At 38.8% G+C, this 25748-nt stretch overlaps 1 protein-coding gene across 6 annotated transcripts in view; it reads left to right on the top strand.

The window, feature by feature from the left end:
- The window catches only part of TXNRD1 (thioredoxin reductase 1), a 64716-nt gene that overhangs the window by 27382 nt on the left and 11586 nt on the right, over nucleotides 1–25748 (top strand). For all 6 annotated transcript variants that reach the window (XM_046646065.1, XM_046646068.1, XM_046646069.1 and 3 more), the window contains 8 exons: nucleotides 6474–6616; nucleotides 7045–7160; nucleotides 8561–8786; nucleotides 11757–11849; nucleotides 12455–12531; nucleotides 14032–14188; nucleotides 20184–20291; nucleotides 23387–23482. In XM_046646065.1, the coding sequence (XP_046502021.1) occupies nucleotides 6474–6616; nucleotides 7045–7160; nucleotides 8561–8786; nucleotides 11757–11849; nucleotides 12455–12531; nucleotides 14032–14188; nucleotides 20184–20291; nucleotides 23387–23482 (1016 nt within the window). The remainder of the gene's footprint in view (nucleotides 1–6473; nucleotides 6617–7044; nucleotides 7161–8560; nucleotides 8787–11756; nucleotides 11850–12454; nucleotides 12532–14031; nucleotides 14189–20183; nucleotides 20292–23386; nucleotides 23483–25748) is intronic.

Below are 25748 nucleotides of genomic sequence, written 5' to 3'. Positions count from 1 at the left end.
TGCAGCTGAGCACGTGAACTTAACCACTCGGCCACGGGGCCAGCCCCCTAAGTTTTAATTAATAGTTTATTAAATATTTAAAAAAAACCCACAAGGCATAAATACTTACTTTGAAACACTTTGCTCCCGCTCAAACTAGTCATGCTTCCTTCATTGATGCTTTTATTTCCCATTTAAAATCAACAGTACTTTTTTCCAAGTCTGGAATCTTAGAAAATCAGTCACTTTAAAAGTTTTCTTAAGCTGGGGTCTTATCTCTGCTCAAACTGTTACAGGCTGCTTTCTGTCGATGACCTTTGGAGGCCTGAGGCCGGCACTGAGAGTTTCAGTGTTTGGTTCTGGCATGCCATGCCCCATGTCCTTTTCTCTTGCCCAACAAAAATGGCAGTTGAGCAGACTCATTGACCTGTTGAGCATGAATTTAACACATAATCTACAAACAGTCCACTTCTATTCCCACCTCTACCCTGCTCCAAGTTGTTATTTACTCCTGTGTCCGAATGCCTGCCAACTAAGTCTGCCATTAATGCACTCTTTCCCTTCCTGGAAGCCTACTGATAATGCACCTAGTTAACAGCAGGGTCTCCCTTCAGCTAATTTTAGACTTCTTTGTAGACATTTTAGAAATCCTACTGATGAAGTTATATGACATTACTATTGAGTACCTACTATTTGCACTTCAGTCTGTGCTGGGGAAATAGAGATAAATAGCACAAATCCTATAGGTACACAGATTCTGTTATCATTAATATTATTGATGTACAGACCAAGAACCCTGGGAGCCCAGAGTTGGAATTGGAAAATGTGATTTAAGAGGTGAGTGGAGATGGTCTCTCAGATGTTGTGTCCTTGACAATCAGCAGAGGAGGCCCGGGGCGGTCACTTCATTTAGGCAGTGAGAAGAGAATGAACAAGGTACATATTTGAAGAATAGCAAATACCCTGGCGTCGCTAGAGTCTGGGCTGTGTGGGGAACGTATATGAGGAGTGGGAAAGGACTGTTGCTGTGGGTTGAACGCCCAGGGTGGTTTGGGAGAGGGGTAGCAGGAGGAATGCAGATCAGCTCAGCAAGCTGCACCATTTTGCTAAGGGCAGGTTGGAACAGATGCTTGTAGATACTTCCTGTCCTGGTTTTTGAGATAGAAGTAGGAAGAAAGTGGGGAGAGAAGGTAGAGACCAAAGCTGAAGCAGAAAGGAAGCTACCATCTTTCCCTGTTACCCTCTCAACCTCCCACCAGCCTTCTGTGGATTCACTGGTCAGGATTGGTGGTTAAAGTCAGATCATCTCATACTACCCTCTATTCCATCTCTAGTCCAGTACATATTTAACCCTTCTATCCCTTGATAGAGATCCTTTTGTTCCCATTTGGCAGCAAGGAAACAAGCTCTAGGAGGGGAAGTAGTTTGCTCCTGTCATAGCTAAGAAATTGGTGGCACTAGGACTGAGGTCTTTCTGACTTCAAACCGTTTGGGGTTCACACCACAAATGGTCTTCTTTAAGCCCTCAGGGCTTCGGTGGCAACCCCTTTGTAGGATCAGAGCTTCAGGAGTGTTACAAGGGCAGACACATTGAGAGCTTTCGACATGGCTATGTGTGTGTCTCTCCTTACCACACTCTTCCCAAAAAGGGCAAGTTAGATATGTAGTCTTTAGGCCACACTCCAGTTTTCCTTCTGTGCCCTTGGGAGGAAAACCTAAGAACCACCCATTTTATTTTCCAGTCACTCCTGGAAGATCTGTGATCCCCTCTCCCCCAATCATTCCATGTTTATTTTTTACTGGTATTCTCAGCGGGACTTCTTTCCCTAGGATATCTAGAGTTAAGATCCTTCCTTCACCCCAGCCTTCACGACCCATTAAATTGTTGGTTATTATAGTAGATAGACTTGGGCACAAATTCTGATTTTGCCTTTTACTGCCTGTGTGATGAGGATTAAGTACAATAGAGTGATTAAAATACCTGCCACTCAACAAATGTTTATTTCTGTCCCTCCTGGATCACTTCTTTTAATTCTTCCATTCAGAGTTTCAATAAATTTGGAGTAGCCGCTGCTCACTTTTCTTGGTTCTTTGTTTAATGGGTTGTAGAAATAGATTTACAGATGTTATAGAAAGTTGTATATTTGAGCCAGGTTAGTTCCCTTTTAAAGAGAAGACATGTAACAAGAATATTAATCTAAAAAAGTCTAGAATTTGTTGGAAAGCGTAGAGTTGTTCCAAGCAAATTTTGATATATGAGGCTTTGTAACTTCCATATGTTTTCATAGTGAGGGCCACTGTCCCTTACGTCTAGGTAAATAATGGTGGTGGGGAGCTACAACCTAGAGTCATAAAATTTTTATTCATTCATATAGGGTCTAGTACTTGAATTGGTATGTTGTACTAGTTAATGTTAGCTTTAATCTATCAACTCTTATAAAAGTAAAGTCAGTGGAACAGAATTGCTTAATTTGTTAGAAATGTAGGAAAATATATATAGTGGGTCTTTAGAACCTTAAAAAGATAAGGGATAAGTGCACGTCTCTGCCAAACGTGAATTTTATTAACAGGGTCAACTAAGTATAACTCTAATAAATTCAGTCACCAGGTAGGTGATTAAATATAATTGGTGAATTGACAAATCTTTCCAGCAAAAGCTATTTCTGTAGCTGTCATGTAACAATAATAAGCACTGGCTGTTCTTATTTATGTTGAATTTATGTCTAAATTATATAAAAAAATCTATTAAAGTACAACGTTTGAGGTGGTAAAGAGCCACTACTGGCATAGTCCAGATCTATACATTAAAATCAGCAAATACTCTGAATTCCATGGAGTTTTAAAACTTGAACCAAGTCAAAGTTATCTGTGTCTAACCTTACAGAAATTACTTACCCAACTAATTTAATAGTTTTACCTCTTTTGTGTTTCTTCCCTCTTTCCAGATTTCAAGGTAAAAATATGTGATTGTTTTATACCTCCCACCTCCTGTGTTGGTCAGCAGCAGCAATCCCAAGGTCTTTGATGAGAGCTGTTGAAGAGCTGTGCCCTCTGTTTAGATCCCTTCACTCTTCCTGAGTGGAAGCCTGGTGGTTTGTTTATTGTTGTCTTCAGCTCTCTCATCAAGCCTTGGGCCTCCCGGAGCCAGCTGGCCTGACTGTGAGAACCAGAGCTGGGCTTTGTGGGCGTGGCCTGCTGTGCCTCAGGATCCACCACTCAGGGAGCAGTAATTCCCTGCCTCCTTTTTGTGCTAAAATGATTGTGGTGAAGAATACAGTGGATTTAGGCAAACCTTACTTTATGTCATTAGCTCTTAGAGGAAGAAAGAAGCTTGGAGGTGTATTTTTCAAATGAGAGACCCCTAGAGGCTGCTGATCCGTGTTCCCAGCAGAAGGCTTATTTTGCATTTTTCGTATAGAAACACATCTAGTCTCGTGTCCTTGACCAAAGAACAGTGCTCCAGTTTTCTGGGAAGACTGTCTTCTCTGACACTGCAAATAGTTCTGAGTGCAGTAGAGGAGGAAGGGACTCTGGACCCTGCAGAACAGCTGAATCTGCGTGGTGACCAGGGGAATGACACGTCCGGGACTCAGCCTGTGCTCTGCCTTTTTCTGAAAGCTCCAGGCTGAGAATATACAAAGAGTCTCAGCCTTGAAAAAAAAATTACTTGAGCTCGGTCATTTAAACTAGATGAATTGGTCCTTTCTGGAAGGTTTATTAGCTTTATATTTTTCAAATTTGTCTCAAGAATTTAGTCTGCCTTTAAAAAAACTAAGTATTTGAGAAGTTTTAGGATTCCATTGTCATTACAAAGAAAGCAACATCATTGGTTCCCCACTGGAGTCTTGCAGAGTTTCTGGTTGTATTCTCCCACCACACACCTGACGTTTCACGTACAGTGTGTCTGTGACTGCCACTGAGTTAGTCTGTGACCTTGGGCAGGTCAGTCCATCATTAATTTTCCTGTGTGTATAATGGGACTAATTCCAGCCCCTTCTGGTGCTTTGAGTTTCAAATGAGAAGTTGTGCTGAACTTGTTAAAGGTAGTTCTGTTAGTCTGGTTACTATTTTTGAATTTAAAGGTGTAGCCTGGCTTTCTCTGGTGGGATGGGGCAGAACAAGAGCAACAGAGAGTTGACTGAAGATCCCGCTGCTGTAGTAGGCATGAGGGTACATCCAGGTGAAATACAAGATCTGCCTGGCCAACTAGAATCCACGTTCCAGAGGCTTAGCATTGGATTACAGCTGGTTGACCAAGCCAGCAGGGTCAGGAGGCCTAGGAGAAATGCTGGGGCTATGCTGTCAGGTGGACTGAGGAGGATGTAGTGTCCAGGTGGGGTTGGGGGTTACAGGGAGCTGGTGGATTTGGGGCATTATCAGAAGGCAGGGCTGCCCTAGAGATCTGGGGTTCCAGGCATGGTACCACACTCAGTCCAACAAGGATCCAGTTCCCACCAGTAGCATATAAAATAGGAATTTGGATTTTATGAGACAGAAACTTAGTTCTCAGAATGGAATGCACGATCAGGACCTTAGGAGCAGCTAGAGTGCCTTGAATGCTGAATCCCAAACTGGTGGGCTGGAACTTTTAAATTCCGCCTGCCTGAGCGAGTGTAATCACAATAGAGACTGGGAGTGGAGGTGGCTGTCTGCTCTACCAGAGGACGAAGGGACTTTGGTAGGGAAAGCGGGGTTGACGAGTTTGGAAATCTGACAGCCACAAAGGGAGGCTTTAACGGAATTAAGTTGGATTAGATCTACTCATCGAATTTGAATTTCCATCATGGAAATAATTGAAGTTGTTGATGCTGTTATTTAATCCCAACTGTGTCTTTTAGAATATGGTATCTCCTGTAGGATTAGCAGAGTATAATCCATTTAGTAGTTCTACAACTGTAGAATTTCAGAACTGAATCCTCTCTTTGATCCAGTTCATTGTTTCTCCGTGGGGGCATTATTGGCACATTGGGCTGGGCAGCTCCTAGTTGAAAGGAACTGTGGTGGGGGATACTTAGCATCACTGGCCCTTGGGCATCCCTGAGTCACTTGACAACCACAACCACCGGCAATAAAATGTCTAGAATTTGCTTAAAATAGTAAATAGTAAAAAAAAGAGAGGTATGTGAAATGAGACTGATAAACTGTTGGTAGTTGTTGCAACTAGATGGTTGGCACATGGGGGGTGAGTTCTGCTATTCTATTCCATTCCTGGTGGAGAAACAGTGAGTCCTGCCTCTTCTTTTTATAGTGGTGGTTATGGAGGCCAGACAGACAGGCTGCCAGGCTCCCTGCAGCATCCACCACGCCCCAGCCCCTAGTCCTCTTGGTACCACAACCACTTGGCCTCCACAGTCACTTGTTTTCTAATTGAACTGATCTCTCAAGATTTGCTCCAGTTTAACATTTTATGATTCTCTGAATCGAATATCTATAATCTGTTCTCTAGGAGGCCGCAACCAATTTTTATGCTGTCATTCCTACTTCCAGAGGCTGACCATTGGTTCTTAGAGACTCAATTTCACCACTTCCTGTGTGGCCAAGCTACTTAGCCCAGAACCTAAGACTCAGACTGCTCATTTCTGCAATAGAGGCTTTCAGTATATATTGATTCTATTCTCTTCTTCCCTTATAACCACAGCTTCCTCAGAACCTACCTTCTTCCTGCCACCAGAGTATATTTTACCTATATCCTGTTTTTTTTCCCAGTCATTGGTAAGGTAGTAATTAATGAATGACAAAGGATTGGTTTTTATCCATTGAAATTTGATATTATATTATGCCTTGACTCAATGGATTAATTTTATGATAGAATTTAAAAATCCTACTCTCTTTGGAGAGATGAGGGTTTGGGGAGCCAAGAGACAGACTCTTAATATTCTTTGACTAGACTAGGGGAGTTGGCAAACTTTTTCTGTAAAGGGCCAGATAATATTTTAGGCTTTTCAGGCCATGGGGTCTCTGTCACAGCTACCCAACTCTGCCATTGAAAATGGCCCTAGACAATATATAAATAAATGATAGTAGCTATATTTCAATAAAACTTTATTTAAAAAAAAAAAGATGATGGGCTGGATTTGGCTCGTGGGGCCTTAGTTTACCAGTTTAATAACTCCAAGCCTGGCTGCATCAGAATCCCTTGGAGACTCTTACAAGTACAGAATCCTAGACCTTACTACACCCCATTACCGCAGCAATCAGTGTGTACAACGCAAAGTAAAATTCCCATTTGTTTTTGATAAAGAAGAAAAAAGTTTGTGTGCAGTTGTTTTAGTCTTAAGAATTGCCAGGAAGCCTTGCATTATTTAATTGTATCATAGTTTTCTAAAAGAGAAAGAATGTTTGAAGATCAAAAGGTTGATTATATGCTTGAAATGGAGGACTTGCCCTTTTAGACTAAAAGCTCTGCTCTTTGTATTTTATGTGAATGGTTTCTGAGAAATGATCTTTGCCAGGCTGTTGGAAAGCTACACATTTTTTCATCTTTTCTTGTGCAGTTAAACATGACTGGGAAAAAATGACAGAAGCTGTACAGAATCACATTGGCTCTCTGAACTGGGGCTACCGGGTAGCTCTGCGGGAGAAGAAAGTCACCTATGAGAACGCATACGGGCAGTTTATTGGTCCCCATAGGATTAAGGTAATTGTGTGACAGCTTGAGTGGCCTTTTTTCTTTGTTTTTTTGTTTTCTTAAGCTTTGCATGAGGGAGGGGGAAGAAAAGAGAAAGTGATTGTCCTAATAAAAGTAATAGCGCAGGCTGTCCAGTTTGGTGACTTTGCAGTCACATCTTATGGGGCTTTCTCTTGCAGTGTGTATGGTAAAGGGTAAGAGTACTGGATCTGGGGCCAGATGACCCGAGTTTGAGTCTTGGCTCTGCCACTTCCTAGCATTATGACCTTCAGCAAGCCCCTTTGCTATGCAGAGCTTTAATAGCTCGCTCTTACTGCATTACCAAATTTCACGAGGATCAAATTGGACAGTGTGGTGACTGGCCTTTTTAATTACAAAATTTATGGTTCTAAAGGATAATAACTTATTAAAAATTGATAATATTGGTTCCTTTGTAGACAACAAATAACAAAGGCAAAGAAAAAATATATTCAGCAGAGAAATTTCTCATTGCCACTGGTGAAAGGCCACGTTATTTAGATATCCCTGGTGACAAAGAATACTGCATCAGCAGGTAAGGAAAAAGTAGCAGGGAGGAAAGAAAAACCCGTTGTGGATTTATGCGTTTGCTTTTTTCTTCAAAACCATTTAATCAGTTTCCTGGAGTTTAGAGATTTTTGCCCAAAGGGATCGAGGATTGGGAAAAAGAGAAAGGAAAAATTTAGTTTACCCCAGAGAACATTTAAAAAAGTCAAAACTATAAACATTAGTTATCTTATCACCCAGAGTTAATATCACTGCTAATGTATATGCTTATAATATTTATATTTATATTAGAAGTTTATATACGTGAGTATATATTACAAATATATACTGTATAAAACCAGATGGATATTCACAAACAATTTTGTAAAATAAATGATTTATACATATGTACTTTTTTTTTTTGCAAAACTAGGGTCATCTATTACCCTTTAACACTTGCAATGTGAATGCTAAAAGAATTAGACGATGGCAGGCCGTCTGAGTTTATCAGACCCTAGTCCCTACTTGTTGCTGTTCAAATGATCATAGTGTCAGTGCAGAGGGACCTTCTGAAATAAGTGAGTCAGTCAGGGTTTTGCTATGTGATTTATTTTTGCCCATAAAGTGATAATACTGGTGACGTTGAGTTTTAAATTATGAAATCATTAAGGCAGATTGTTGGTCCCCTTGGATGCTTTTGGCCCAGGATTTTCTAATTGTGTTATAAATGACTCATTTTTAGGCTCTTTTTTTAATAATATGATTTTATCCTTTGTGCCTCATCTGGGGCAGCTCAGAAGGCAACTGTCATCATTGTTATCTTGATGAGGCTCCCTTCTCATATTTAAAAAAAATTCGTTCCCCAACAATGCTTTTATGATCTCTCTTATGTCTTGTCTACTCCTCACTTGACTAGAAGATTTTGTCAGGTTTTATTCTTTATGGTTGGCTTTTATATTACACAAACAGTATGTTGAAAGTGTTTTCCCCACTCTTCTCTCCTCTCTTGATAGTTGATTTTGCAGATGAGGATTAATAACACAGGTTTTCCACCTTGGGGAGAGCTGAGTGGTGGGATGAGGGTAGGGGTTTCGGTTTGCAAAGCTGTGATTTTAAACACATACATGGAGAATTACTCTGAACAGTACAAAATCGTTGTTTGACCATGAGTTGGACTGATGTCAGAAGTTAGATGGTTTGCTGTGTTCAGCCACGGTAGCTTGAGCTACTCCCAAAGCAACTGAGTAGCAAGAATGGGAGAATGTCTAAGACCTTATAAAAACTTCTCAGATATTATGTATGTAGCTAATTGAATGTTTTTAATCTTAAAAGTGTCTTGTTCTTAACAAAGTAAAAGTATTTACTTTGATTTGGTCATTATTCACATATGAACATTTTTCTCTTTCATTTCTTCTTATTTATTTATTTATTGTTTACATTTCTTTTCAGTGATGATCTTTTCTCCTTACCTTATTGCCCGGGTAAGACCCTGGTGGTTGGAGCCTCCTATGTAGCTTTGGAATGTGCTGGATTTCTTGCTGGCATTGGTTTAGATGTCACTGTTATGGTACGGTCCATTCTCCTTAGAGGATTTGACCAGGACATGGCCAACAAAATTGGTGAACATATGGAAGAACACGGTGTCAAGTTTATAAAACAGTTTGTACCAATAAAAGTAAGTGGGGTTGCCTGTAGGTTTGTTGATCTTATACTCAAGTTAAAAGGCAAGAGAAGAGTTGGGGTGGGTGATGGAAGCATCCTTTCAGCATTGTAAACCGTCAGGACTGCTGGGATTCCTCAACTGTGATACACAAACCTCTCCCTGCCTGCCGCCTAAATAGCTTTGTTCTTGTTTGTAGATTAATAATTTCTTCCTTCCCTTCTCAGCTTTCTTACCTTTGATTCTCTTCTGTTTAATGTTTCCTGTTATGCATTTCTTTATTTTCTTTTCTTTGGTCTGTTATACTTTGTTTCTTCATACGTATCAGTGATTTAAATGAGAGTTCAAGACTGGGCTGATTTTTTTTTCCCCCCTGCATAAGACCTGTCTCTTTGGTATACAGCAGAGTCACAGATGTACTGTATTATTCTGGCTTCCCTAGAAATGATTATCTAATTTTGTTATGTAGGCTGACCTTTTTTTTTTTTCATTTAATCTTCTTTTGAAAAAAAGGCTGAATAATATGCCACGTCATATTTGGAACTTGTTAACACTGTCATGAATGTTTTGAAACGTAAGAGTGACAAGATTGATCACTTTGCATATCTCAAACTGATAGTTGGCTTTAGTGCAGATCAGGATGGGGACTATTTTGCTAAAGTGAAGGAATTTTAGCCATCATGTTTTCTGATTGCTCAGTGGGTTATTGTGGGATCAGGAATCTCTTAATGCTGATGGGTTTGAGTTATGACTATTGGGATCAGAATGACCTGAATTCAGATACTGTTCTGCCAATTTCTTGCTATATGACTTTGGGAGAATGACTGGACTTCTCTGAGCCTCAGTTTCTTCTGTAAAGTGAGGATGATAAATAGCACCTATCTCAGAGTTCTTATGAGGATTGAATTAGCTTTTTTTTTTTAAAAAAAAAAAGATTTTATTTTTCCTTTTTTCCTCCAAAGCCCCCCTGGTACATAGTTGCATATTTTTAGTTGTGGGTCCTTCTATTTGTGGCACATGGGACGCTGCCCCAGCATGGCCTGATCAGTAGTGCCATGTCTGCACCCAGGATCTGAACCGGCGAAATCCTGGGCCGCCAAAGCGGAGTGCACCAACCCAACCACTCGGCCATGGGGCCGGCCTGAGGATCGAATTAGCTTATACTTAGTTAGAAAGTTATTAGAATAGTACCTGCGACAGAGTAAGTTTAAAACAGATCTCTCTCATAAGTTTGTTGTGAAGATTACGTAGCAAATTTCCTGGAAGTTACTGTGTTTAAGGAAATGGGAGTGTTCCATCATCATTTCATTATTTTTTGCTGAGGAAGATTGGCCCTGAGCTAACATCTGTGGCCAATCTTCTTCTATTTTGTATGTCATAGCTAGTGAGAGGTGTAGGTCTGTGCCTGGGAACCAAACCTGGGCCGCTGAATTGGAGCACACTGAACTTAACCAGTAGGCAAGCAGGCCGGCCCCCCTTATTTACCTTAAATAAATAAATAAATTAGGTAGCTGGTTTTGGGGGAGTAGAGATACATATACTATATTTGAACTAGGACTATGATTAGAAAACAACACCTGTATGTATGTGCTGTACTGATAGAAAAGTAACATCTTCGTTTATAATATCTTAACATTTTGGGAATCGTGGACCCTTTGAGAACCCGGTGGACTATCCCTAGTGAAATAACCCTGTGTCTGGGCACGTCGCATTTTGCTTGGGTTACCAGGGTGTCTTGGATCCCCACAGACAGGTAGAGAATGCTAGCTGTATTATCAAGTAACTGAGTGGAGGGAACCTTCTATGGAGAGGAGGGGAAAAGCACATATTGAACAAAGAACATAATATGTGCAAAGAGGCCGTGGGGAATAAAATTGTTCTAAATGCAGGAAGTGTTCTAGATACAGAAAAGGCCTGCCTGGAACACAAAAATGAGTAAGCCAGGAAGGAAATAGAGGTGGGATGAGACCCTTATCATTTTTAAGCAAATCTAAGCTGTGGACCAATTCAACTCTTCTCCAAGGATTAGAACATTTTAATTTAAATTAAACAGGAAAGACATTTCCGATATGTTTAGAGGGGCTTACGTATATGAAAAAAGAAAGAAATTTGAGAAAGAAATCTCTATTTGTTGATGTTGAACATAAAATGAGTTTTCCTGTACAGAGTGGTTTATTTTAATGACAGAGTAGAAATTGCTGGTGACTTGATGGGTTTCTTCCAGTAAATATTTTATAGAAACCCATGGTTTGCCTCTCATTCAGAGACATCAAAGATTAATTACATACTTGCAGAGGCCTGCATGTGATAGGGTTTCTAAGTCATTGTTACAGAGTCTGTAGGTTATCGTTGACATCAATGTGTAGTGGGTTAGTATGTTCAGTCTCCTTTGCCATAGCACAAGTGCTTGGGCTTGCTCATTCCTCCCTGTAGCCTTAACAACTGAAGATAACCCCTAGTTATGATAAACACACATACCTCCTTGCCCTCTATGATTTTTAGGGCTTTCTAGCTGTTATTTGTATCATGATTGGCCTACTCTCATGTCTATTCTTTGTTGACAAAGCTGAACATCTAGTCGAAAGACAATCTTGAGAGAGCAGCAGTGGCTCTCCAGGGGATTAATGGTTCTGGGTGAGTGATAAGATGGGAGCCTGGGAAAAGCAGTAGGTGGTTGTTTTAATTTTAGGGATTGTAAGGTGCTTTCTCTGGCTTTTTCCTTTCCCAATTTTCTCTCTGAATTTTATTCTGTTGGAGAGCTATTTAAAAGAAAGTCCCTCTAGCTAACATTGTGGTGAGAGAAGAGGATAAGTAAAAGAATGACATACCATCCTAATGGTGTTAAGGTGAGGAAGATAGGGCATAAAAGAACTTTCAAGCCAGATTTTGTGTTTTAACTTTGGGTTAACCAGATAGAAGGGGAAGACACAATTATTCACTGGATACACGTCTTAGTTGTGGAGTAAGACTTTGTCACTTTTATAGGTTGAGCAAATTGAAGCAGGGACACCAGGCCGACTCAGAGTGGTAGCTCAGTCCACCAAAGGTGACGAAACCATCGAAGGAGAGTATAACACGGTAAGGACTGGACCTGGGTCAGTACTTCATTAGAAAGCAAATAATGTGCTTGTTGGGTATTTGCTGTGTACTTGCAATGGCTGTTTGCTATTTCCAAAGCCCCTGGTTCTATTCCCATTCTAAGATATCTTTTTGTTTGTGATATTATAGTTTGTTTGGGTACAGGGATAGTTTCAAATTTTTGCATTGTAACTTTTAAAAGGTTGTTTTTCAAATGGCTATAAAAAGGCATTAGCATTTTTAAATGAGCTAGAATTTTCTGTCCTGTGTTCTTTCCCTTTTTCTCCCCCACCCACCCCATTTTAAAAGATAACTTAATTCAGTCGTAGGGCTATACTGCCGTTGTCTCTCAACTTGGCTAGATTTATTAAGGAATTAACTCCTTTTTTCTTCACAAGAAATGAATAAGGACTTCTCCTATATCATGTTGAAAGGATTTTATTTAAAAGATTTGAATTTGTTTAAACTCTTGCATTATTTTGTTAATAAAATATTTCTTTCCAGATCTGGAAAATGAATCAAATTGCCTTAACAAGCAGAGAAAGATGATTAAATAACACATGGAAGTCTTCTTGTTAACGGTCACTATATATTTAATTTTTCAGGTGCTGCTGGCAATAGGAAGAGATGCGTGCACAAGAAAAATTGGCTTAGAAACTGTGGGGGTAAAGATAAATGAAAAGTAGGGAAAAAAATCTTTATTATATCTTATTGAATACTATTTCAGTTATTTATAATATTGATTAATACTGGAGTTTCAGATTTTTAAAGGTAATTTTTACCATAGTTGGAGAGTTCCCTTTTTAAGCTTAGAAAAGTCTTTTTTAAGTACCCTTCACAGTATTTCCTGTTTGTTTTTCCTTTTCAAAATCTAAATGAGAGATATACTGGCTTGCTTTTTTGTTTCTTCAATGTATATGTGTACAAGTGTGTGCTTTGAGCTTCATTAAATATTTAGATTTGAACTGTGTTTAAAATTACCAAGATTTAGGATTACCAAAGTGGTTACTACATTTTTAGTGACAGCTACAAGTATGAAAACTTTGATTTTTTTTTTTTTTTTTTTGAGGAAGATTAGCCCTGAGCTAACATCTGCTGCCAATCCTCCTCTTTTTGCTGAGGAAGACTGGCCCTGAGCCAACATCCATGCCCATCTTCCTTTATTTTATGTGGGACGCCTGCCACAGCATGGCTTGACAAGTGGTGTGTAGTCTGCGCCTGGGATCCGTACTGGCGAAACCCGGGCTGCCAAAGTGGAATGCGCGACCTTAACTGCTATACCATCGGGCTGGCCCTGAAAACTTTGATTTTTTTAAAAGTCTTAAAAGTTAAAGTCCTTTAGACAGAACCACTATACCAGAAAACTGAGACACTGGTATCTGCTTATGGGAGTGGCATGGTGTATTTCCCAGTATCACCTTGCTTACATCCAAGTGAAAACAAGTGTTACGAATGGTTAGCTGTCTTGGAAGCTGAAAATACAGAGTTTTTTCCCCCTTCCAGGAATAGCATTTATTCAGGAGAAGAGATTTCCTAATCTTATTGTGTGGACTTTTGCTTTATTTATTTATTTTCATTGGGGTGGAGAGGGGAGTTGAGGAGGTAACTAATAAGATGTAGCAGATCGAATATTGCATCATCTTAGTAACTTGCTAGCCTGTTCCCACTTGGGTCCAAGGTTTAGATTTTGTGTAATATTAATAGCTAACATTTATTCTGCGCTTAAGTATGAGCCAGGCACTATTGTGCTAGAAGTTTTATACACATTCCATTCAGTCCTTACAACCCCTTAGGTTAGATGATGGTCTTCTTTTTATTATTACCCCATGTATAGGTGGGAAAATGAGGCTTAGAGACATTAGGTAGCTCTCCTAAGATCGTAGAGGTAATAACAGACCTGGTTATTACAAGTTAGAGTCTTCGTTCTTAACCTCTGTGTTCCAGTTCTCCCATTTTAGGGTTTCTTACAGTTTTCTTATTCTGATTTTTCAAAATAGCCAGAATTGTCTCTAAGCTTTTGGTTCCTCTGAGCTTTTTTTTTTTTTTTTTTCCTTTGGAAATACATTAGAATGTTACCCTCAGCTAGAGTCACAATTTTGGGCTTCTTTGGGAGACAGGGGATTTTGTTCTACTTAATTAATTAGTGGTAATTGACGGTGATTTTCACTGAATGAATTTGCAGAACTGGAAAAATACCTGTCACGGATGAAGAGCAGACCAACGTACCTTACATCTATGCCATTGGCGACATACTGGAGGGGAAGCTGGAGCTCACCCCCGTCGCCATCCAGGCAGGAAGATTGCTGGCTCAGAGGCTTTATGGTGGCTCCACTGTCAAGGTGAGTGTTGTGCCCATCACCCACTGATACACTGTTTTTAGTGATACCCCAGTTCTCTGTTTAGGGGTGGTTGTGAAGTTTTCTGGGTCTTGAATAATTTAGTTATTTTGATGGCATCCTAGATGTGCTTTATTAACTATTCCAAACAAGACATTGTTAACACTGCTGTACCTTTGTGACTTTATTATGAAAATTATCGCTCTTGGAATCACACTAAGAATGAAATAAGCTTAATTAATGGAGTTTCATCACTATTATGTTCCACATACAGTAGTTGCATTTTACATCAATTTCATTATTACCAATGTAAATATAATTTTCTGAATCTTTTTATGGCACCTCTCTGAGCTATAAAAGGATTTGGGGATCTAGGTAATAATGTCACTGTGCAGAGCTGCTTAAACCAATATTCAGGCTTTATTCCCTTGTCCTTTGTAAAAATATATCTTCTGCTGTTGGACCTTTGAATGTGTTATATTAATGTTTTAAAGTAGTTTTTAAAAGTCAGTGTAGGAAATTGAAACTCTTAGGTGTGTTTCATGGGACCAGATGGCAAGAAAAGAATAAATATGCTGTATCTTTTTTACGACTATTTTTTTAGAGCAGTTTTAGGTTCACTGCAAAATTGAAAGTAAGGTACAGAGATTTCCCATATGCCCCTGCCCCACACTTGCACAGCCTTCCCCATTAATAACATTCCCTCCTTGATTATTTTTTTAATGGATTCTGGAAATGTTGATTTTAAAGAATTTGGTCACTACCCATCTTCTTTGTGCATAAATCATCATGGGTTGATTGAGGTTGGTTACAGTAATGGAAACCTCAAAGAATGCTGCTATAAAATTTGTGACAGGTGTTTTGAGTGTATCTGGGGTTAGTTTGGATTGTAGGATAATAAAATCTTCTATTCTGAAATTAACAGGACTGAGTGTAAAAAGGGTTTTGAATCCCAGATTTTCCATCGTCCAGGGACTAGCACTTGGTTAATATAACTGTTTGAAATAAACTTAACCACCTCTTTGAGTGAGTTACGTCTTGTATTCATTGTTGCAGTTGTTGAGTACCAGGTAAACCAAGAAAGGATCTTTAGAAATACAGCTTGACATGCATTTAATTTGTTCTTGACTTTATATTTTTGTGGCTTCCTAAAATGGAAAGAGATACTTTTATATACCAACAATAACTGAAGGGCAAACATGCAAAAATTTGCTCCTAAATAAATGTGAAATCATTGTAGCACAAAATTGCTAAAAAACAATGTAATGGACCTTTCCACCTACTTTGGACATATTCTTCCACGTGTGGGGATAGAACTATATTGTAGCATCTCTCAGGTAGAGCAGATTCTTTCTCAAAGTGCCTTAAGCTTTTATCAGCATCAGAATTTAATGTACATTGAAATTAAAAGACACTTTTTGTTTACCTTTTCCTTATCTTTAGTCTAACTAATATGACAAGTACTTTACAGAACAGGGGAGCAAACAGGTGCTGCTCAAGCCCCTGAGAGTTTGAAATCTCACGGTCTGTCCTTCAATATGTTAATAAAGCTGAAATGCTACCAGATATATAGATTAATTGCATTGGGGGAAGTTACACAAGTTTTTTTTTTTAAGCAACTGCATAATCCCTTTAATTTTGCCCAAAATTAATTTTGCTTTACTGAGAACATTCCCACATATCTAGGAAGGTAGAGGATCCACACCTGCCTGCCTGCCTTTAAAGGAGTAGCTCTCCATTGAAAAAATCAGCTTAACATAAACACCTGGCTAAGTTAATAAATCCATGATAGGATTTTTAGAACACAAATGAATCGTGAATGTATGCATCTTTCTCTGAATCATGTATTCTTTATTGCTTCACAGCAGTGTTGGAGGAAAGGAGACAGAGCAGCTACATTTGAGTGCTTCTGGCATGCCTGGCACTGTGCTGAGTGAAAGCATTCTCTCATTCAGCCTTATGACGCTGTGGAGGCGGATGACTTAGGTCACAACGCTAGCGGGCAGCCAAGGCATGAGTCAGGTCCAGATCTGGTTGTAGGTACTGCTGTCTCTTAACCATGACAAGCTACCGCCTAAGAGAGAAGGAAGATTTGGGAAATATAGATGATAAAAGAATAGGCAGTGAGGATAGAAAAGACGCCTCAAGACTTCAAGTACTCCACCAATTGGCAAATACCTCTATAACTCAAATTTTTCTCAATAAAATAAAGTGAAACATATATTGTAAAGTTTTAAATGAACTTTTTAACACCTACTAATGATTAAATCATTTTCAAAGCTGCTAAAAATATTTGCCACTAAATAAACTAAATATTCCATTATTTGGGGAACACAAATGAAGTATGAAAAAAATGTTATCATTTCAAAAAGTGATAGAGAACAGACCGTAATCCTGAGTCAGCTGTAGATGATGGACATTCCACTAAGCTCTTTAGAAAACCAATGATAAGACACAATACCAACTTTAAAGCAGAGGGTGATGGAAACATCACCAAAATGACCAGTCGTTTCTTGGATCTTTTTTAAAATTCCTCTCAAACACCTGAAATACTTTTATTACAACTAGTAAACGTTAGCATCTTTCTTTTTATTTAGAGTGCTATTTTATAAGTTAACTCATTTTTATAGTAAATATAAAGTATTTTATTTGGAAACTAGAGCACACGCATCAACTTCAGAATGAGTTATATTCTAAAAGTTCATTAACTTGATTGTTGTGAAAACTACAAAGTGTTTTTCCAAATAAAAGTATCAAAAACAATGATAACATTTTCAATGTAGGCCACAATTGCCCATTTCAACCAATTAGAAATTGACTTTTAGGACCCAGGAGAAACATGTCTTTGATTTGGATCCTGATTTCCCTCTGATATACCATTTTCTGCCTGAAGAACTTCCTTTAAGAGTTATTTAGTGTGTGTCTGCGTGTGGTGAATTCCTTGGCTTTTTTTCTTTTTTAAAAAAGTTTATTTTGACTTTATTTTTTGGAGATATTTTTGTTGAATATAGACGCCTAGATTAACAGTGTTTCTTTAAATATTTTAATGATTTGCCCATTGTCTTCTGATTGCATAGATTCTAAAGAGAATTAGGCTGTCGTTTTTATCATTATTCCTCTTAAGATTTTCTCTTTATCACTGTTTTTTTAGTAGTTTGATTATTATATGCCTTGGTATGCTTTTCTTTATAATTATTCTGCTAGTGATTTGTCAAGATTCTTGGATTTGTCAGTTTATAATTCTTGTCAAATTTGGATCAGCCGTTCTCTTATTTTTTCTGTCTTCGCTCTCCTTTTTTTCTCAGCCTCCAAATAATGAATGTTGGATCCTTGGATATTATTTTGTGGGTCTCTGATGCTCTGTTCATGTTTCTGTGCTTCATTTTCTTAGCCTATTGCTATATTTTCAGGTTCACTAATCTTTTCTTCTGCACTGTTTTGGGTTGTTAACCCCATACTGTGTAGTTTGCACTTCAAATACTTTTTTTCATGTCTACAAGGTTTTTTTTAAAATATATTTTCTTTTTTTCTCCTAAGTTCCTGTTTTCCTCTATCTTCTGAATATACAGAACCTGTTTATAGTAGTTCTATTGATGTTCTCTGCTCATTCCATCATCTCATTTTCAGTGTCTCTTCCTATTGATTGAGTTTTCTCTTGGTTTTAGTTCACATGTTCTTGCTCCTTTGTGTATCTTGTTACTTCCGTATGGATGAGGACTTTGTGTATATTACGTTGTTGGGTCCTGGGTTTTGCTGAATTCCTTTATACAGTGTTGGACTCTGTTCTGGCAGCCCATCGAGTCACATGGGTTTAGTTTTATCCTTTTGTAACTTGCTTTTAAGCTTTTTAGGGTCCGTCAACAGCAACCTTTCATCTAGAACCGATTTAGTTCCACTACCAAATCGATGCCCTGGAGAGGACTCTACCTCATTCCTCTTGCATTATGAAGTTTTTCTACTCTGGCTATGGGAGGGGAACTATTCTGGTCTTGGAAGAGCTCTCGTCATTTGGGGGCCTACTGCTTTCCACTGGTTCTCCTCACCCTTGAGGACTTTGCTGTGACACATTTTCTCGGCCCAAATCTCAGGAGGCCCTCTCTGCAGATCTCAGGAGTCCTCTTTGTGCAGCTCCTCCCTCTTTGGTGTGCTCCCCTGCAGCTTCGAGCCGCCTTGGCTTCCCTGAACTGCGGTCTGTGTCTCCATAAGTCAGAAAGACTACCTCGCTCTGCTTGAGTTCCCGCTCCTGGTACTGAGTCCTGGAAGCTGCTCTGGGCAGTCACCTGGGCTCGCCTTATTTGTTGTCCTTCTCTCAGGGATCGCAGTCCTGCACTGCCTGTTGTCCACTGTCCGCAGAGTGCTGCTTTGTGTGTGTCTGGTTTTCTGGTTGTGTTTTTGTTGTTGTTGTTTTGTTAAAGATTTTATTTTTTCCTTTTTCTCCCCAAAGCCCCCCTGGTACATAGTTGTATATTCTTCGTTGTGGGTCCTTCTAGTTGTGGTATGTGGGATGCCGCCTCAGCGTGGTTTGATGAGCAGTGTCATGTCCGCGCCCAGGATTCGAACCAACGAAACACTGGGCTGCCTGCAGCGGAGCGCGCAAACTTAACCACTCGACCACGGGGCCAGCCCCTGGTTTTCTGGTTGTTTAAGGCAAGAGGATAAATCTGGTCCCTGGCACACCAGTATGGCTGTCAGTGGATGTCTGCCTTTACTTTGGAGTCAGAATTTCAAGGGTTTGTGTTCTTCTTAGAGAAAAAGGAGTATATTTATTGTTTCTAGAGGAAGGCACGTTTTAAAGATTTCACCCTCCTGTCTTAGAGTGAGAACTGAATTTCTCATATTTTAAATGCAGAATATTACTTAGGCTCACTTCTGTGTGCAAATGTAACTGGTAGGTTTTTACCAAATAGCATTTGCAGACGTATTCGGTATTTACATGAAACGTTTTTCACAGTTCACATCAGCATATTAAAGGCTCTGAGAGGGGCTGGCCCCGTGGCCGAGTGGTTAAGTTCGCGCGCTCCGCTGCAGGCGGCCCAGTGTTTCGTTGGTTCGAATCCTGGGCACGGACATGGCACTGCTCATCAAACCACACTGAGGCAGTGTCCCACATGCCACAACTAGAAGGACCCACAACGAAGAATATACAACTATGTACCAGGGGGCTTTGGGGAGGAAAAGGAAAAAAATAAAATCTTTAAAAAAAAAAAAAAAAAAAGGCTCTGAGAAATCTGACAGTAAAGAAACCTGTTTATTTGCTTAGTGCAGCATTTTACAAATTTGCTTGACTTCAGAACCTTTTAGTCATCTACACCTGTTAACGTTATAAAATATGCTCTGGGAGTACTGTCATAACCATTAGCTCCTTTGTGTGTGTGGTCTTCTTCGCTGTGTTCATGGCTGCGTAGTGTCGCATTGAGAGTATGTACTATAGAACCCCTTCCTTACGGGCACTTTAAAGCCGCTCCAGTGTTGCCGCTATTGACGAGTGCTGCAGCAATGCTCAGTATACGCATGTAGCTTTTTCTGTACACTAAATTACTGTTATGGATTTCTAAAGATGGGGCTGTTGGGCCAAGGGGCATTAACTATTTTTGTGGCTCTTAATGTGTATTACCTAATTGGTTTTTCAAAGAAGTCTATTAATTTCTGTCGCCAATAATATGAGACTTTCAGTGTTCGGTACACTAGTATTGCTTTTGGCTGTTTTATTAAAGGGAGAAAAGGTGTCTCCTTGTTAACATCAGTTGATAGGTGGATGGGGAAACCACGTGACTCATTTATTCATGATCAGTCTTGACACGCTTCAAACTTCTACTAAAACTTTATCGCATCAGTTAATGGTTCTCAGTGTAGGTTTATCTCTGGGATTGTGACTTCCCATACTTTTGGTAGGAATTTATTACTGTGCTTTCCTCTTAATTTTCAACCTTTTTGAAGTATATCCTCTTTTGAGTTATAAATTCTCCTGCCATGACTCTTTTCCTTCATTGTGAAACAGTGTGACTATGAAAATGTTCCAACAACTGTATTTACTCCTCTGGAATATGGTGCTTGTGGTCTTTCTGAAGAGAATGCTGTGGAGAAATTTGGGGAAGAAAATATTGAGGTAAGTTCTACTCTTTACTCCTATGTTGAGTTACTGCTATTTTTCTTTTCAAAATTTAAGTGAATAATTTCAACCATACATAAAAGTTGAAAAATAGTACAAGCAACTTCTGTATACCCATTATCCAGATTAACATATTAACATTTTCCTCATTTGTTTTGTACTTGTCATATTTTCTCTTGCTCTGTATCTGTGTGTGTGTGGTTTTTTCCTGAATCATAGTGTAGTTATCACTGAGGAAATTTAATATTGATAGAATATTTTTATCTCATCCACCTTCTTTTTTTCAGTTTCATCAGTTGACCTAATAATACTTAGTTGTACTTTTTTTTTTAAAGTTTATTTATTTATTTATTTTTTAAGATTTTATTTTTTTCCTTTTTCTCCCCAAAGCCCCCCAGTACATAGTTGTATATTTTTCGTTGTGGGTTCTTCTAGTTGTGGCATGTGGGACGCTGCCTCAGCGTGGTTTGATGAGCAGTGCCATGTCTGCGCCCAGGATTCGAACCAACGAAACACTGGGCCGCCTGCAGCGGAGCGAGCGAACTTAACCACTCGGCCACGGGGCCAGCCCCACTTAGTTGTACTTTTTAAAACTACTTTTACTGGTTTCTTTTTATTATTAAAACAATATTTTGTGGGGGCTGGCCCTGTGGCCTAGTGGTTCAGTCCAGCACACTCTGCTTCAGTGGCCAGGTTCGCATCCTGGGCATGGGCCTACACCACTCGTCAGCCATGCTGTGGTGGTGACCCACATATAAAAAAGTGGAGGGGCCAGCCTTGTGGCCGAGTGGTTGAGTTTGCACGCTCTGCTTCAGCAGCCCATTGTTTCACTGGTTTGGATCCTGGGCATGGACCTGGCACCACTCGCCAGGCCATGCTGAGGTGGTGTCCCACATGCCACAACTAGAAGGACCCACAACTAAAATAGACAGCTATGTACTGGGGGGATTCAGGGAGAAAAAGCAAAATAAAGATTGGTAACAGTTGTTAGCTTAGGAACCAATCTTCAAAAAAAAAAAATTGGCACAGATGTTAGCTCAGGGCTAATTTTCCTCAAGCAAAAAAAAAAAAAAGCAAAAACAATATTTTTAGAAGTATGAAAATATAGGAAAAGAAGAAAACTAAAAATTGATTACATTTCTAGTGTTCTAAATTATTTTTTTCTTCCATACCATTAGCGTCTATTTATACTGTTTGCTACTTATCTTTTATGATATAGTCAAAGAAAATGCACATGAAATACGCTATTGTACATACACAAATAATGCTACACAAAGAGAAAGAGACTACTGTTTTAAGTCATTTGGGAAAAAAGTTTCCAGTAAAACCTTTTAGAAGACCAGATTTGTGAATCAGTAAGTTTTATAGTATAAAAGTCTGTTTTAAATCTCTTAATTGTTTTCTTTATTATTTGCATTAGTAGTGGCATATAATATCTTGGTCTATTAGTAACATTATTAACATTTTTTTCTGATTATAAAAATAATTTATCCTCATAAAAAGTTTGAAAAATTAGGAAAATATGAAAAAGGTAATTTTAGTTCATGATGAGATAGTTACTGTTAATATTTTGGCATATTCTAGTCTCCTTTTGTGTAGGTATCTATGTCTTAATTTTTTTAAGTGTGATTTAAGTGACGTGCAGTTTTCTGTCTACAATTAATGTTAGGTCATGAGCATTTCCCCCTAAAAACACCATTTTAAAAAATGACTTGTGTACTATTTCTTTTTAGGGATACTATACAATAATTTGTTAAGCCATTCTTTCTTTTCTTTTTTTCTTTTGCTGAGGAATATTCTCCCTGAGCTAATATCTATTGCCAATCTTCCTCGTTTTGCTGAGGAAGATTTGCCCTGAGGTAGCATGTGTTGCCAGTCCTCCTCTTTTTTATGTGAGCTGCCACCACAGCATGGCCACTGACAGGCAGGTGGTGTAGGTCTGCGCCCAGGAACTGAACCTGGGCAGCCAAAGCAGAACACGCCAAACTTAACCACTAGTCCACCAGGGCTGGCCCTGTTGAGCCATTCTTATATTATGTCGTTTACACTTTTTCACTGTTATAGATAGAATGATGAACATCTTTATAGTTCATTATCTGTTTTTCTATTTTCTGAGGACAGATTCCTATCACAAGGTATTTAAAATTTAAGGTTCTTACTATATATTCCATATTTCTTGACAGATAATCTTTGGCTTTTGTTTTATTAGAGTTTGCATTTTTTATTATAAAAGCAATGCATTTGAATTGAACAAAATTTGAAAAATATAAGGGAAATAGGAAACAATTACTCATAGACTTTGTAAGTAATTTCGGGTAATTTCTTTAAGCATCGTTTCCCTATATAATTGTTGTGATACTGTGATGCTATACATTCAATTTTGTGATCCACGTTTTTTTAAAAAATCACATCCTCTTACAACATAAAAGAACACTTATTATAATGTCTGCATAATTAGTGTGCTTTTAAAAGGTAGCCACCAATATATGTTTTGAATTGTGGCTAGCAGTTGGAGGAGAAAAAAAGCCCTTCAGTCATCCGGGACTTAAGAGTATGAAACATCCGTAAGGATGTCTGTGCGTCCCTCCATCTGTCCGTCTTCCCTCCCTCCCTCCTCCTCTCCTTTAGTACTTTTGGTGAGTAATGCCAGAGGAGGAAATATCTTTGGAAGCATTAAGCAAGAGAACTAGATAATTGCTGTAATTGTTGCTGGCATCTTATTTGTTTCTTGCCCAAAGTTGTCATTTCCGTAAGGTAACTAGAAAGTGCTGAGGTTGAGGGCTTTTTGTGCTTTAAGGCAAAACAACAAGTAATTATGTGGCTCCTTTCTCTCATTTACTTGTTCTTTGTTGTTATTACTTAAGGTTTACTCTTTTGAGGCTGAGTTGTATGTAAGGGATGAGCAAAAGGGCCTGACAACAAGGAATTTAAAGTCATTTACCTTCTGACCAGCTTCCTGTTTATTCCATGAATTTTATTGTTTAATAGAAGTCTAATTATTCAAGAGCCTCCACTGTCTTTGCACCACACCTAGTGTCTGACAAACGTTCTTCTTAAGATAATGAGTCTAAATTGTGCTTATATCTTCTTAGGTTTACCATAGTTACTTTTGGCCGTTGGAATGGACGATTCCATCAAGAGATAACAACAAATGTTATGCAAAAATAATCTGTAATATCAAAGACAACGTAAGTGAAATTCTCTTTTAATCTTTTCTACTAATGTCATGTTGTTTTTAAGATGTAACTGCATTTTGATCACACGATACACGTTGCATTCCTTTAGTATTCTACCTGTCGGTCTCTGCAGTCGCATGGACGTTATCCTAGGGCACGTCCCATGGCTCCACTGCTTGATCCCCGCTCAGCTTCCTTGGCACAGAGCCCTACAGATAGTAGGCAGGGAGTGAAAACTTGCTGTGTGAAGGAACCAGAGGGGCAACTTGAGAATCGTTTGTGTTTGTATTTATAAAAGGGGAGCAATGAAGTCATCGACTATCTAAAAATAATGACAAAACCAAAAAGAACAGGAATAACCTAAGTTCACATTCTAAGTAGCTGGCACTAATGAGAAAGCTGTAATGGAAGAGCTCTTAATTGGGTTCTGATTTAAGGTTTTATTGCCTGCTGCTACAAGTAACAACTGGTAACTGAAGGCCTTGGGCAAACTCCTTGACCTCATGGTTTCTTTCCATACGTATAAAGTGATTGAATAAATCATTGGTTTTCAGAGTTTTCTGACTGCTGTCCCTATTTTATATTGTAACCCAGGACACATGTATGTCTGTACTCATACTCTAAGTGTTGTGAATTGACTCCTGTAAGAACTGGAGTTTATAACTTAGCTGGAATCTTAACTTAAAAAAAATGTCCTCAGTAGAAATAGAAATGATGCTGAAGAATCCATATGTTAAAAGGCTAATACACTCATAGTTTTCTCATCTTGGAATTTGAATATGTTAAGCCATTTATCCTGTTTAGAAACTACTGCTCTAGACGGTAGCACAGTTGCAGATTACTTTTTGCAGAGGCCAGGGTTGTAGGAAAACCTGGATCTTCTCCAAAAATTTATCAAAGATGCATTTAAAAATGAATATACTAGGGTAACCCATAATGAGCTATACACATAACTAGCTATACACAGTTGACAAAAGAACAATTTTATGTAGACTTTTTTCTTTTTAGACGTGTTTCATCATAAGTTTATTTGTATATGTATATATTAGATATCATGCTACTGTAGACAAAAGGAGAAAACGTCAGATGTTCTTCTCATCGACGGTCTGTTATCTGCCTGTAGCGAGAGATGCTGCCGTTGCATGTAGCAGTCAATGAAACCAAGTTTCCTTCATACCAAAACAAATCTATTTTAACTGTATATAGTTCTTTGGTCCTTTTTTTTTATTGCTGTGTCGTTTTTTCAAATGGCATTTCTTAATAATATGAAAAGTAATTTTTACTACCAGTAACCCCATCTTAATTAAAATAGTTGAGGCCATAAGCAGGGTGATATTCTTTTCAACTATTTTCGTAGACAAAGGTGGTGTTAGAGAGGATGAATCCTAGTTATGGCTCTTGTCATGAGCAGTCTTGTATAAAAACATGCTTCTAGGACTTGACCATTCTTGGGGCATGCTTTTATTCATCTTTAGTCAGCCATTGCACAGTGTCTAAATGTCCTTGGTTTTCAGTAAGAATTATAGTATTTATTATCTGTTAAGCTTTTATTTTCTGTATACTGTTCTTCTTTGAAATATTTTAAATTTACAGGAAGATACGGAAAGAATGATAATACCCACCATGCAGAATCAATGAATGTTAATATTTTGCTGTGTTTGCTTCAGAGCTTTTCTCGTATGAGAGATTAAATGTCACAGAGGCAGTTTATAACAGCGTGCATTTGTGGAGCACTTAGTATGTGCTGGGCACTCCTTCGAGGTCCGCATGTATTAACCTCTTTAATCCTCATACAACCCTATGAGATGTGTGCTATCATTATCCTGATTTCGTAGTGAGGAAACTGAAGCACATGGTCATTGAGTAATTGTGCCAAAGTCACTTACCCAGGTAATGGCAGAGCTTGAATTCAGTCCCGGGCAATGCAGATTCCATGCTATTAACCATTGCCCTGTGCCTGTGTAGTCTTTGCATTCCTTCCTGATCCCACACCCCTCACTCCTTCCCTACCCCGGACGCAACACTGTCTTGAAGTTGGAGTGTCTCACCTGTTCATGTTTTTTGTATGTTTGCCACCTATTATGTGTTCATAGACATTATACTGTGTGAGTTTAATTAAGAGTGCTATTCTCAGTGAATAGAAGCCTGCAAATTGTCTTTTTACTCTCGTTCTTTTGAGATCTATCCATAGGATTACATGTCAGTCTAGTATATTTTAAGTGCTGGTATATTTTGTGCTTTATTTATGCATACACTAACCCCCTGATTGTCGGGATGA

Source organism: Equus quagga, chromosome 19 (genome assembly GCF_021613505.1).
Source record: "Equus quagga isolate Etosha38 chromosome 19, UCLA_HA_Equagga_1.0, whole genome shotgun sequence".
NCBI lineage: Eukaryota > Metazoa > Chordata > Mammalia > Perissodactyla > Equidae > Equus > Equus quagga.
The sequence above is the reverse complement of the archived record's forward strand: the minus strand, read 5'-3'. Positions and strand labels throughout refer to the sequence as shown.